The sequence below is a fragment of the Canis lupus genome, chromosome 27, assembly GCF_003254725.2.
Source record: "Canis lupus dingo isolate Sandy chromosome 27, ASM325472v2, whole genome shotgun sequence".
In the NCBI taxonomy this organism is placed as follows: Eukaryota; Metazoa; Chordata; class Mammalia; order Carnivora; family Canidae; genus Canis; species Canis lupus.
The window spans coordinates 1,297,937-1,312,113 of record NC_064269.1 but is presented as its reverse complement, the minus strand read 5'-3'; the positions used below and the strand labels follow the sequence as shown (position 1 = coordinate 1,312,113).

Below are 14,177 nucleotides of genomic sequence, written 5' to 3'. Positions count from 1 at the left end.
CTCCGCTGGGCGCGCGCGGAGCCTCGGGGCCTGTGCCGCGCGGGGAGCCCGGCACCGCCGCCGAGCAGCTGCGCTCTGAGCCCGAGCCACTCCCGGGGCCGCGGAGCCGAGCCCCGGCTTGGGCAGCTTCCACCGCCCGGAGTGGACCACGTCCGGGAGGAAAGCTCCCTGCGAACGATGAAAGACGCGTAGTCCGTGTGCGGGGCGCCGGGAAGATGCTTCGGGAAATGCACACTTGGTACTGCCGGCACAACCAGCCTCTTCTAGCAGTCTAAAGTGCACACAGATCTCTATAGCACATGTCCATACGGGCACCGAAAATCTCTTTCTCTACAAAACATACATACAGAAGCACTTTTATTTGTACGGGAAAAAGCAACCTTCTGGGAAAAGGTTACACACAGCATGGATAAACACCACATGGAAAGGTTCATTTGCATGAACAGCACACTTGCATATATATGTGCTGCGCGGCGACTATACAGTCCTGCATCTATTTAGCTGCGTGGACGTATGCACTCCATAGGGCGTATGAAATTGTGCATGGAAAATGCATCCAAATCGTGTCCACCGAACAAGGAAAATACATCATCTTATTACATATGATGCACAAAGTGAATAAATATCATATTATTACATAGATGCACAAAGTGAATATCTACCCAGTGTATGAAAAAATATGTTGTGTAAGTTAGTTTGTTTACGTAGTGTGCGTGTACCAAATACATTGAATACATTCTTTGAGCTCACATGTTTTTGTATTTATAATACACATTTATTTGGCTATCTTACAAACAGTAGCAGGAGGAAGTTCAGGCATTGGCAATGACAATCTCCATCGGCTGAGCCTCTTTTCTTTCTGTTTTTCTATTATTTCCATCTTTTAAAAACCCCTTCTCCGTCCACACTGATTATTTATATAAGTGGTCTCCCATCTCCATGTCTCTGACACATCTCTTGTTGAAGTCAGGGTCTATATTTAGAATCCCAAGTCCTGTTTGCAGCAGGATAATCAGGGCCTGTATGGAAGGAGCATTATATAATTAGGTTACCCCTGTGTCTCAGGACTTGTTCTTCTAGACCTAAGGTAAATATATTAGAGAGTCACTCTAGGCTGCCAGTTAAGAAAGAGGGAGAGGGAAGAGGGAAGTGCCGGCCTGGGAAGTTGTGTAACAGGCAGGCTGGGGTAAAGGCAAACTCCAGGTGTATGCCCGGCACTCTGGGTTCCTGAAAGCTGAAGTTTGTTTAAATTTTTAAAAATTGATCGCCTCTCGGCCTTTTGGCTAAGATCAAGTGAATTTTTTAAAAAAATGATTCTTTAAAAAAATCTCCAGTGGAGAAAGATGGCATGAAATAAAGGCTGGACCTCGCCTTCTAGGACCCTCTCAAACCCCAGAGCAGCCCCACTCCCTTGGGCCAACCAGGGAGAGGATTCCGGCCCACCCAGCTCCTCAGCCCCACCTTAGCATCCTTAATGTTGGCCAGGTCTACACAGGCAGCAGGAGCGGGTTGGCCCATAACCCAAGTTCTTCTCAACAAGATCCACTCCTAGCACTTTCAGAGAAGCAATAATAGCTTAAAACATTTTCTGACACTGAGCTAACTCTGTTTCCGCCCCGGGAAATTAGTCCCACTTGGGTCTTTCCTTAGGAGCTAAAACTCCGAGAGTACCTGACACACGCCTATGGAAAAATTCTTTGAAAGACAATGCACTCACACCCCGCCGAGATATTGTTTATGGGTTCCGTGTAGACACTGCCATATTTTACTGTCCAAAGGAATCAATTAATTAGAGCCTGGCCAGTGCCCGCGCCGGCCGCTGCTTGGCTGAGCGCGAGGCTGAGATAGATGAGCGCGGCTGGCCCGGCCTTGTTAACAAGCGTCCTCATAAAGATGCAGCTGATAAGGCGGCGGGGCGCCGGCCCGGCCTTGGGGCGCCCGCCACGGGGGGCAGCGGAGTCCCCGCTCCGCTCGCCTTCACCCAGTCTTCTCCCCTCTGGCGCCTTGGTGCTGGCACCCAGCTCATTCCCTCTCCGCTCCACTCCTCAGAATTTTCCCTCTTCCTCGTGGAGCCCCAAATTTTAAAAGAGATGTTTTTTAATAAAAATATGTCCACCTCTTTCTGTGAGTGCCTGTCTGGCTGTTCCGGGACCTGCTGCCGCCTCCTTTCCTTGCATTACTGCGCCTGCTTCCTTTTCATGTCTGGCGCTCTCTTCCCTCTCTGGCTTCGTCGTTGCTTTTTCCACCAGGTTGGTGCTGGCTCAGGCCCCAATGAGCTTGTAAAAAAAATAATAATACAAATAACCCCTGGTTATCTTGTGGCAGAGTTAACACCCCCAGATAAGCCAGACCCCATGAAAAAAAAAAAAAAAGCCAACCCTGGATATAATTGCTGGTTTGGGTTGCAACACTTAATTCTGTTTATTCTCACCAATGTGCATACTTAACGAAGAGATATTGGTATTAAAGGGCAGGGGGGAATTAATTTTACTTTTATAGTCATCTATTAAGAGCACAAGATGATCTGGGTTTCCTTTAAAGGGACCAAAAAAGGGGGGGAGGGAGCGAGAAAGAAAGGGAGGGGGAAGGGAGAAATATGACTGAAGGCGAACAAAGATCTTTGCCTGAAGAAACAATGTAACACTAGACAGAACTATAAAGTCTGGGAATGTAGCAACACTGGACCCTCTCAACTTCCCCCATTTGGAATCCTGTCCCCTGCACTTCCTGCTGAAATCCTAATCCTGACCACACAGCAGTATTCAAGGAAGAATTCATGCAATTATCCGGATAATTGTGGGGAAAAGAGAGAAAGCATTTCCCTTTTATTGTCTCATCCTCTCCGCTGTGCAGAGGAGGAGGAGGGAGCTACATGGGATATGGAGGAAAAGGGGGGTCTCCCAGGGTCACCCTATGACTTAGAAGATGGCTACTCCTGAGCCAAGAGGGTCCTAGGCAGGAGCTTATAGGTGCTTAGAGATTAATAAGGCCTCAGGGATCCAGTTTCATTTTTCAAAATATTTGTTTGATTTTACTTTGTCTGTATAGACCTGCCTCATCTAGTATTGTAATTATCACAAGTAAGTGAATAATAGATAATTATAGGGGTGTCGATAATATCATTTATTTTATAGCCACACAAGATATGATTAGAGTCAATGTCGGAGGCTCTGTTGGAGCCTGGAAGGCAACGAGAGGCAAAGTAGAGAGGCCTGGTAGTCTTTCCTTTCCTATGGTTATGAATCTCCAGAAATCCCCAATTGTCTAAATTCTCTCTCCAGATATCTTAAGGGAAAGCTCTACATTTTCAGGGGTTGGCAGCTCGGAGAAGGGCAAACAGCAATTTGGTACTTAAACCTCCCCCACAGTCTCAGGGGCAGTAGTCTCCGTTCCCCCATGATGAAGGGCTTCACCCTCAGTTCAAGACTGCCAGGGTCACAGAGACTCGGCAGTTTAGGCCGGTGAGAGGAAGACAGGGTCTTACCAAAACCAAGTTCATTGTCATCCCCAAGTGGGCATTGGGTCCAGAATGAAGCCCCCTTTGATCCCAATCCGGTTTTCTTTCCTGGACCTCTCCCCCAGGGACACCTGGATGGGGGCAGAAGCCAGGCTAGGACTTGTGGAGGCTGGTTGGGATGGGGATGGGGGGGGGGAAACCCTGAAAATATGTTTCCTTGTTTCTGGGATTCAGAAGACCAGAAGCCAGAAGCCTAGGGGGTGGGGGAAGGGAGGGAGGGAGAGAGGGAGGGAGAGAGAGAGAGATTGTGATAGAGAGCCAGGCAAGAGAGGGTCAGGGGAAACCATGAAGCAGGAAGGCAAGAATAAAAGGAATCAGTGAAAGAAAAGGGGCAGGAGGAGAACCCACAGGGAATACAGGAAGGAAATATAATGGAAAAGGTAGAAAAGGAAGAAGAGGAAATAAAAAGAAGAAAAAAGGGGGGTCATTTTAAAAGGATGTTACAAAGAGCAGGAGAGGAAGGAGGGAGACCGAGGCCGCGGCTCGCTCGGCCAGGCCGCCTGCAGCAGTCTGGGTGGGCGGGGGGCGCCACGACAAAGTGAAGGTCAAGTTAGCATCGTACCTTATAAGGAAGGCGTCGGTCCTCCATTTCAGCCTTTCTTTCTGCCAGGACGTGGCCGTAGCATTTCTAGTCTCGTAAACACTGGACTCTTTGGGGCCTTTTAGAAAAAATAAAGACCCTCTTCCTTTATTGGAGGTGCGCTCGGCCGGCTGGGGGAAGCAGCGGACAGAGAAGTCAACTAATGAAGACTCCGGGAAACTTTTCTCTCCTTTTCTCTCTCTCTCTGGCTCCGCTCCCGCCAGCTGGGGCTCCCTCCCTCCCTCCCTCCTTCTCTCCCTCCCTCCCTCTCTCCCTCCTCTCCCAACCCGACACCTCTTCTGCTCTCCGTATCTCCCTCCCGGTCTTCCCTGTCTCTCGCCACCGTCTGTAACTCTGGGATCTGTCTCTCCACACCCCCCTCCCCTACTGCTGACTTCTAAATTTGTTCCATTCCACCACGAAAGGAGCAGGAACGTAAGAATTGGAAAGAAAATTAGCCATCTCAAAGAAAAGTTCATTTACAGCCTAAATGTCTATTAAGATTTCCTTCTGAAAACCAGGCGGTAAACTCGGTAAGGAGGAGAAGTGAGGCAGCGCCAGTGGGGAGGGCTGGCGAGGTGGGAGCCTTGGATTTATTTATTTCTCAGCTCCAGAGGCGAAGAGAAGGGGGAGAAGCAGGCAAGTGAGAGAGAAGCGCTGGAAGCCGGCAGCCAGCAAAGGAGGCGGCGCAGGGCGGTGCGGGAGAAGGGAGGCCCAAGGACAGGCGGCGGCCGCGACCTGGAGCCCGGGCCTGGGGTGCCCAGACACAAGCGAATCTCAAATCCGTGGGCCTGAGAAGTGGGGGGAGAGGCGAGGACCGCAGGAGGCAGGGAGGCCCCGAGGACGGCAGTGCCGCAGCCGGCCAGCCGCAGGGAGAGGGAGTTCCGGACCCGCAGGGCAGCGGCGACCCGGGGACAGCGGCGACCTGGGGGCGGCGGGGCGGGCGCCAGAGGAAGGATCCCGGAGCGCCATCCTGGATCCTGTCCCTGCAGGGTGGCACTGGGGGCGAGGGGGACAGCGGGGGACGGAGGGAGACAATCCAGCCAAGGGGGTCTGTGACGGACTCACCTCTTTTTCCTGGACCTGACAGCTTGTTTTCTCCTGCTCTGTGCCCACGGAGCCCTTCTTAGGCCTAATCGTGGTTTTTTAAGTGGGAACTCTAATGGCAGGGTCAGGGTGGGATGCTCAGAAAGCCATTCTGGGGACTTCTGGTTCAATCTGAAACTCCGCAAAACCCGAATTTTGTCACCTCCTCCCTTCTCAAGTGGAAACCGGCCTCGAGGACCAGTCCTCTCCCACTTTACCTACCTGGCTAAGGTGCCTAAGGGCTATAGGGACCTGCAGTAGGACCTGACACCCAGGTAGGAGCAGCGAGGAGCCCTGGGGCTGTCAGTGCCGCTCCCAGACCTCAGTGCCCAGAGCCTCCCGCCCTGCATTCTGATAATGAAAAACAAAGGGGGAGGACTTGATTATTTCTGATGGCATTAAAGGACCCAGGCTTAGAAAAACAGCATCTGACCCTGAGATCTAAGGTGATGGGTGTCTCCCCCACAGACATTTAATCTGGGCAGATGTCCTACTGCCTGAGCTCAAGGGGCCTTAAGGGGGTGGCCAGGGTGAGGACATTTGCTGCCAGAAAGCCCCAGGGAGGGAGCGGGAGGCCCGCTTTGGTATTATCTAGAGTTGTGTGGAGAATATTTTAAAAGGTCAGAATGAACTGGGGAGGCGCTTTCTGATGTCCCCCTCAGCTCTGGGAAGGGGAGCCCCGGAAAGGAAGGAGTTTCTGAGCTGGGGCATTTCCCCCTACTGTGGGAAAGACAGAGATACCCAGACCTCATCCTGCAAAAATGTGTTCTGTGCCTGTGACAGAGAATTGGTAGCTGCTTGGGAGATTTCTGGACTTTCAGGGAGTAGGGCAGGGTCAGACACTCTGGGGAAGGCAGAGGCTGAGGTGTGAGGTGGGGTAAGTGGAGGAATCTGGGGAGCAAGACTAGAAGGTATCACCCAAATCCAGTTCCTTAGAGAAGCCACACACACACACACACACACACACACACACAATGGGCTCCAATATTGAAAAACACCAGATGATCTGCTTGGAAGGGACATAAACAGGCCAAGCGGATGCAGGTTCATAAAACCTGCAAAATCCCAGACAGGAACACTTAAAATGCCCCAGAAACAAAGCACACCGTGACAAATTCTCACCCAACACACAAGTACATGCAGCAGAAGGTTCCCAGGCACGCAGAGAGCCTCCCCACCCGGGGCCTCCCCACTTGGCCACTCAGGTGTACCTGCCCAGCTCCAGGAGCACACACACACTTGTGCACTTCCCCAAACCTACCCGCAGCGACCCTTGGGGGCAAGGGACAAACACTCGGCTGCACGAACACCCCACAGAGCCAGACCCGGGTCCCCTGAGCCTCCATAATGCACGATCCATACCCGGAGATAAAAGTCTAGACAATAGACGGCTGTTTATGACAACGGGGCTCTCCAAGTTTGGAGCCAGGCGATAAATCTCTGGTGAATCTTCCTGTAACTCAACTTCTGGCTGTAGTGACGAGAGAGCCGCGGAGACCGCAGAGAGAAAAGCAGCAAAATACTCTTTTAAATCATGAGCAGAAGGCGACTTCCCCGCTGGGGCAAGAGAGTGGAGGCGGCCACACTCGCCCCACATGGCGCGTCCACACTGTGGAAGCTTTCGGATCGGGCTTCAGCACGCAGGCGAGTCAGGTTTCCCGGCCCCCCGGAAACTGGGGCGAAGTGTACAGGCAGATGGACGGGGCCTGGAGGCTGGGACAGACCCACAGACCGCTCTTGCTGCAGGCACAGGGTCTCTTTTTTGGTGGTGGTGACCAGAATCTTCCTGCTATGTGTCACCTGAATTTGTTCACCCCAGTCCCCCTGTCCCCCTCTTCTCCCTAGTGCTCTGTGTGTGTGTGTGTGTCTCTCTCTCTCTCTCTCCTCTCTCTCCCCCTCCTTTTCCTTTTTGGATTGATGGGCTGTTCCCTTTTGCATTTTCGACCCAGGCGTCTGATTACAAGTAAAGAGCCACTGAAGTTCATCTCATAAAAATGCCGCGAGCTCACTTTGATCTGCGCGGACTGGGTCCGAGCCTGAGCAGGCGCTAAAGCCGGGGAATGGCGGCTCGGGCAGGCGGCCTGGGCCTGGGGCGGCGGGGACGCCGGCTCGGGTGGCCCAGGGCCATCCCGCCCAGAGAGGCAGCTCCGCGCCGCCGCAACTGGGTTTGGGCACCAAGGTCCAATGGGAGCGGCTCCAATTCAGACTGCTTTTAAGACATTTCCTTCGTTTTAGAGCATTTGGTGAGGGGCCCAGTGAAACTGGCTCGTAAAATGGGACTTTTATGGGGAGAAACGGGGTCGCGTTGCTAGCCTCCTGGGACAATCCCTCGGGGGAGGAAGGTGGGTGGGGCTGCGGGGGGGGCGGAGAAGCTGCCCTTCTCCCTCCCCTTTCAGCTGGGGGGGCTCGGGTGACCTCACTTGGGCCCTTGGGCTTGGGGTGACGGCGGCCGGCCGAGGAGAGGTGGGGGCCGAGCCCCGGCAGTGCAATCCCCCAGCTCTTCGGCTGGGGTGGGATGCGTCCCGGGTGCGCGGGAACTGCTGGCCTGAAAATCCCCGAGCGCCAGAGGGGTTGGTAAAGCTGGGGTGTTGCTCTGGGGGAGAGACCGGCAGGAGAAGGTGCGAGCCGATTTCTGGAGTGCTCGTCTGGCGGCCAAGGCTCCAGCGCCGGCTGCTTACCTTGCACTGACCCCACAGCGGACTGAACTTAGAGTCCGAGCCCATCGGAGCTCTCAAGGGCCCTCTTTCTCCTCCCTCGCTTCCCCTCCCGGTGATGGTCTCTGGGGTGGGCCCCGTGCCCCACGCCCTAATCTGCTCTCTAGATCGGAGTGGACAAGCTGCAGGGCCAGCCAGTGCAGCGTGTGGGGTCTCCCGTGCGGGGATTCAGAACTCAGCAGATACTGCCCCCTTCTGAAGCCGCCTCTGGTGTGGGCGTGTGGAAGGGAGCCCCCGAGTCTGTAGAGGTCCTGGCCAGAGTGGCACAGCAGCTGCTGGCGGGCGGGTGGGCAGGCTGGAGGTGCTGACCGAGGCACCAAGGGCTACCGGGAGGATTTCAGGTGAAAATCGGGGCGCCAGGATTGTGGAAGGGCCACAGGCACCCGAGAGATGGGGGAGGGGAAGCCACCTCCGGCCAGGGACAAGGACTTGCCAGGGTTCTTGGGAGCTGACTTGGGACCATAGTTGAGCCTCAGTTGTGGGTGGGATGCACTGATGCCCTGGGGTGCGGCCTGGGACTAGCCACTCAGCCTATGCTTTGGAGTGGTCCCGGACCTAGGGCTGCGCGGGGAAGTGGCCAGCCCGCAGCGTGGGCATTTCTGCCCATCACTGCCTTGCTGACCTCAGTGGCCAGAGCCTTCTTTCCTTGACCCCAGCAGCAATCTCCAAGTGCTGGGATTTTAAAAAGTTGTTGAAAAATTAAAAGTCAGACCAAAACTAGAAAAAAAAAAAAAAAACAACAACAAACAAACCCTGAACTTCATGCCTTGTTTTTTGGGGGAAGAATATTAATTCTCAGAAGCCTCTGTTGAGAGACCCTAGAGTCTCCTGGACATCAACTTCTCTGACATTCTTTCTTGCCTTCTTTTTTGTTTCAAGGAAATAAAGCCGCCAGTGGCTCCTTGCAGCCGCCTGGCTCACTTTTATGGTGGCCCTGGAATAAACTTTGGTGGTCAAATTCAAGTGCTCAGACCCACAGCTGGCTCCTCACAGGAAGCGTACCCCCTCCCCACTGTCGGCCCTGGGCAGCAGAGAATTTGCCTGGGGGCTTAGGCCCCACAACGCCCTGGAGGCCAGGATGGAAAAAGAAGCAGGGCCCTGGGGGGAACTGGGGAAAGCCGAAGCCCGAGACTCTGTGCCCTCATCCCCACCTCTGCAAGGGATAGGGGTACCTCTCACTTCCCTCTTGCTGGTTCCTATCACTGTTTGGGGAACATTCTGCCTCCAATAAACTTGCGTTTAATGAGGTCAGGACGAACCCTATAAAAGCCATAGTCCATAGTTCCCCATCATTATAATTAAAAACGCTAGCCCCAGGTCACCCTATAAAAGGAGGTAGAGGAAGGAGGAAAAGCAACAGATTTTTCTTCCTGCAGCTTCTCACTGACAGAGAAGCCCCACACTTGAGCAAAGTCCCAATCTAGTTCTTCTTTGCCCCCATTTAAGATCAGGCCGGGACTAAAGGGCTCAGGAAGCTGATGGGGCTGAGGATGCTGGAGGCCTATCCCTGGGTATTTCAGAGCTACCCCAAGAAGGGGACCCATGACCAGCGTGACTCCACTCCAGGCGATGCTCTAAAGGCTGCGCACCTTTGGGGAGGCAGGAGGGTTGAGAAGGAATGGATTTGGGGAGTCTTATTTGGGGACACGATCTGATTTTTTGTGTCTTCTCCATCTGGTTTGGGGGCCTCTGTATCTCGGCAAGCTCGGCAAGGAAAATCAAATCCAAATAATATTTTTAAAGTAGAAATCAATTTTAACCAAGAGTTAGGGGGTCAAAGAGGGTCTGGGCCATTTCTGGCTTTCCCTGAGTCCTTGTGGGTTTCAGTCCTCCCCTCCTACCTGAACAAATCACGCCCTGGCAGCTCCTCCTTGGATCCAAGGTTGCTTTCTGCTTGTGGGGAGTGCTTCGGCCCCTTGGATCCAGTCCAGAACCTTTCAATAAAGTGATTCTCAGCTGCCTAGATGTGTCCCACAGTGCCCAGAGGGATGGGAGGCGAAGGAGGGCAGCTCCTCTGAGTCCACCTCTTGGGCCACAGCTATGTAGGAGGCTGGTGGACCGGGAGGAGGGCAGGCCAGGGCTAAGAAACGGGAAAGAGGCACCAAGGCCTTGCCTCCAGCCACCTGGGAACAGGGCTGAGGGCCTCCATGAGGGAGTGGTCCCTGGCCCTGCCCTGCCCAGCCCACCCAGGTTCCTCAGCTCCCTTCCCCTGCCCTGCTAGTCTGTCCAGCAGACCCACACCTGGCCCCACTGCCCACCTCCCAGCCCCCAAATCATTCAGGGATAGGAGCCCCAAACCCAGCACCCACCCACCTACCCCCTCCCTTCATATACTTCCTGAACCCTGACTCTGGGCATCTTTTCAGCCCCCAAGCTGAGGCTTGAGCCCCCAACCCAAAGGACCCCCCGGACAGAGAGAATACATGGCTCTCATTCTGATCTTTATCTGTGGGGTTTGAGATTTAAAAATCCACAGTGGATGTAGCTTTCTGCACATTGATTGACAATAAAGGCAGGCATGAAATATTCACCCAGGGCCACTCTCTCATACTAAATATTTAACACAACATTAGAGAAGGTTTTTCCCAGACTTCGCCAGGCACCGGCTGGGCGGCTGGCGCACTGCTTACCACTCGTTTATGACTAATCTGAGTCCCTAGCCGCAGGCAGCACAGCAAGCCAGACAAAGTTGGGACACTTGGCTTGCTGCTGGGCTGCCTCACCTTTGGAAAACTTCACACACTCTTCTGAGGAGTCTCTCCAAAAGAGAAAAAGGAGTCTTGACATACAGCCCTGGCCAAGAAAAGGATGGACTTCTTCAAACTCTTGTAAACAGGCACTGGCCCTCTGCGGGTTGGCGGGGTAAGAGTCCCTGAGAGTTGAGGGGGAAGGATTCACATCTCCGGCTGAACCAGGCGGTGGGGAAGGAGGACTTCATCCCCACCTCGGTCTTGGGTTCATCTCCCGAGGAGGCAAGACCCCCCCACCTGCAGACGTGGGCAAGACCCACCTCCTACTCCTAATCCTGGGGTGAGGGTGGGGGGAGAAGAGGAAGAGCAGCAGCTAGGGGAAAAAAAAATACAATTACCCCCTCCCAGCCACCGCCCCCGCCCATCCCACCGCCCACCCCACCCCAACCCTCTCTCTCTCTCTCCTCCTTTGCTCGCTCTGTGGAATGGAGAGGAGGGGAGTGACGAGAGAAAAACGAATACAAATCTGCAATTGATTTTCATAATGTTTCTGCGGTGTTTGCAAACCAATCGCCTGAACGTCCCCATCTTACCTAAGAGAGAACCCCTCCTACGTCTGCGAAGTGCTCCGAACTGATATATGACAATATCTACTTTGGATCACGTGCTCGGGGAGAGAGACTAAGACGGATAACGCGTCATCTCGCCTTCCCAAATTTTTCCCCCCTCGCCAGATCGGGTCCAAAACCTCCATCTGGAGCCGGCAGGAGAGGAGAACGATGTTTAACTCGGTCAACCTGGGCAACTTCTGCTCGCCGTCGCGCAAGGAGAGGGGCGCTGATTTCGGCGAGCGAGGGAGCTGCGCCTCCAACCTCTATCTGCCCAGTTGCACTTACTACGTGCCCGAGTTCTCCACGGTCTCCTCCTTCCTGCCCCAGGCCCCCTCTCGCCAGCTCTCCTACCCCTACTCCGCCCAGGTGCCCCCGGTCCGCGAGGTCTCCTACGGCCTGGAGCCCTCCGGCAAGTGGCACCCCCGGAACAGCTACTCCTCCTGCTATGCGGCGGCCGACGAGCTCATGCACCGCGAGTGCCTGCCTCCTTCCACGGTCACCGAGATCCTCATGAAAAACGAAGGCTCCTACGGCGGCCACCACCACCCCAGCGCCCCGCACGCGGCCCCCGCCGGCTTCTACTCCTCGGTCAGCAAGAACAGCGTCCTGCCCCAAGCCTTCGACCGCTTCTTCGACAACGCCTACTGCGGCGGCGGCGACGCGCCCGCCGAGCCCCCCTGCCCCGGCAAGGGCGAGGCCAAGGGGGAGCCCGAGGCGACCCCGGCCTCGGGACTGGCGCCCCGGGCGGACGCGGGGGCCGAGGCCGAGGCCGAGGAGGAGAGCACGAACCCCAGCTCGTCCGGTTCAGCCCACTCGGCGGCGGCCAAGGAGCCGGCCAAGGGAGCCGCCCCCAGTAGGTAGCGGCGGCCGGGCGGGCGCGGGGAGGGGGGAGGCGCGGGGAGCGGGGAGCGCGGAGCGCGGAGCGGGGCGGCCTCGTGTTTTGGGTCAGTCCGGTTTTATGTGGAGTTTTATAAGCATTCAAAGGATTTTATTATAACCTACAAAGCCCTCTCTCCCAACGACTCGACTTTTTACGATGGAGAAGGGGTGGGGAGGGAGGGAAAAGGGCGCTTTGGAAAAGCCGGGTGAATGAGCCCCCCCCCTTCCCCGCTATCTCTCCCTCGGTCTGTGAAATTTTTTAAAAGCGCCACCATCGCGAGCGATATTAACTTTGATCGTGAACTTAGAGGAGCGTTGAAGGAAGGATGGGGAGCCGGGCTGCCGGGGGTGGGGTGGGACGGAGGGGAGGGGTGGAGGGGGAGGAAGGGGAGGGCGAGGGAGAGACGGGGAGAAACTCGGAGAGGGGGAGTGGTGGTGGGGGGAGAAGCAATGGAGCAGAACCTGAGACCGGGGCGGCTGGGCTGCTCTGAAAAGCTGCTTTTTTTTGCAACGGGCCGAGGGTGCGTTCCGGGGCCCGCGCGGAGCCCCCCGGGGCGACGGGGAGGGGGGCGCTGGGGAGAGGCGGCTGCGGCCCGGCCCGGGGCTCAGCCTCCCCGCGCCCCGCGGCCTCGCGGCGCCGGCCCAGCCCGGGAGCGTGGAAGGCGCGGCCCGCCGGGCTCCGGGGCCCCGCGCGCGGCTCTCGGGAGGCCTCGGTGCCTGCGCGCTCGGCCCGCGCGCCCCTCTCCACGGCGCCCCGCAAAGCCGGGGCGGGGGCTCCCAGCGCCCCCGGGAGGCCGCGCAGCGCCGGGCCGAGCCCCAAGGCGCACCTGGCCGGCGCCCCCCCGCGCCCCGGGGCCCGGGGAGGGGCGGCGACCCCGCGGGCCCGGCCGGCGGGGGGTCCGGGGCCTGCGCCAGCCCCGGGCCCGGGCGCCGTCTGCAGGCAGGCCCGGCGGGAGGGCGGCCGCGGCGGGCTGGGAGCGGGGCGGCCCGGGTCTCACGTGTCTCTCTCCCCTCTCCTCGCATCGCCCCCTCCCCTCCCTCCCCTCCAGACGCCCCCCGCACCCGCAAGAAGCGCTGCCCCTATTCGAAATTCCAGATCCGGGAACTGGAGCGAGAGTTTTTCTTCAACGTGTATATCAACAAAGAGAAGCGGCTGCAGCTGTCCCGGATGCTGAACCTGACGGACCGACAAGTGAAAATTTGGTTTCAGAACAGAAGGATGAAAGAAAAAAAACTGAGCAGAGACCGGCTGCAGTATTTCTCGGGAAATCCTCTGCTGTAACCGCAGACCGGGCCCTTCTGGGGGCGGGGGCCGGGTGGGGTGGGGGGGAAGAAAGGGGAGAAATTATTTTATTTTATTTTTATTTTTTATTTTCTAACTCGCCTTCTTTCCGCGGGTGGAAAACTGGACTGTGGCCAGGGCTGGCCCCCACTGCCGGCGCCCGCGCTTCTCTCTGGAACCTCCTTCACCTTCCATCCGACTCGCTGTGGGACAGGGACGGGCCTGGAAAGAGGGTGAAGGGAAGTGTCTAACCCACGGCGAGTGGACGTGGTTGGCGCCGAGGCCAAGACTCTTTATTTAAAAAGAAAACACACCTCGCGACACTGTCTTGCTGCTCGGGTTGGGCGGGGGCGAGGGTAGTGGGCGCCTGAGCGAGCAATCCTGGGACCGAAAGCCTTCCCTTGCCCAGTGAGAAGATCTCTGCTAAGACACGGTGTCTGCCAGGGGGGACTTCCTGGGCTCCCCACCCCTGCCCCACCTACCCCCCGCTGCTGGGGGGCAGCTAAATGTGATCCTGCCTTGCTGTGAAATTTCTGTACCTTCGACCTGGTGTTAGGTGTGCAAAGTCCGTGTCCTACCTCCGTCTGCGCCCAGGCCCTGCCTGAGCCTAGTTGTTCTCCTTGTGAACGTGTAGAGCCCTCCTTTGAAATTTCTTAACTGGTGCATTAAGGTTTCCTAACCTATTTCCAAGCCGTGCCCCACTCCATGGATTTATAGCTATAGTCTATGCAGTTGTTACCTCCCTTCTTTTTTTTTTTTTTTAAAAAAAAAAAAAAACGATTAGGGTGGAGGAGGCAGGAGGGAGGTGGGATTGGACG

The 14,177-nt window shown here is 56.1% G+C and overlaps 1 protein-coding gene and 1 long non-coding RNA gene across 2 annotated transcripts; one reads left to right on the top strand and one right to left on the bottom strand.

The window, feature by feature from the left end:
• Positions 1 to 493: 493 nt before the first annotated feature.
• On the bottom strand, positions 494 to 4,328 carry LOC112667296 (uncharacterized). Its single transcript, XR_003141124.3, has 3 exons — positions 4,080 to 4,328; positions 2,117 to 2,276; positions 494 to 1,019 (listed from the first exon to the last, which is right to left on the bottom strand). It is a non-coding gene; the product is annotated as an uncharacterized LOC112667296 (long non-coding RNA).
• A 7,031-nt stretch (positions 4,329 to 11,359) lies between these two features.
• HOXC11 (homeobox C11) lies at positions 11,360 to 13,367 on the top strand. Its single transcript, XM_025458892.2, has 2 exons — positions 11,360 to 12,051; positions 13,127 to 13,367. Exons 1-2 carry the CDS (start codon positions 11,367 to 11,369, stop codon positions 13,357 to 13,359), a joined length of 918 nt encoding a protein of 305 aa, XP_025314677.1. The 5' UTR covers positions 11,360 to 11,366; the 3' UTR covers positions 13,360 to 13,367.
• The last annotated feature ends 810 nt before the right edge of the window (positions 13,368 to 14,177 follow it).

Bases quoted from the DNA above. Each gene is read 5' to 3' on its own strand.
- HOXC11 (XM_025458892.2), top strand. From the start codon at position 11,367: ATGTTTAACTCGGTCAACCTGGGCAACTTCTGCTCGCCGTCGCGCAAG. The intron at 12,052-13,126 runs GTAGGTAGCGGC...CCTCCCCTCCAG, and splicing joins GGCCAAGGGAGCCGCCCCCA to ACGCCCCCCGCACCCGCAAG.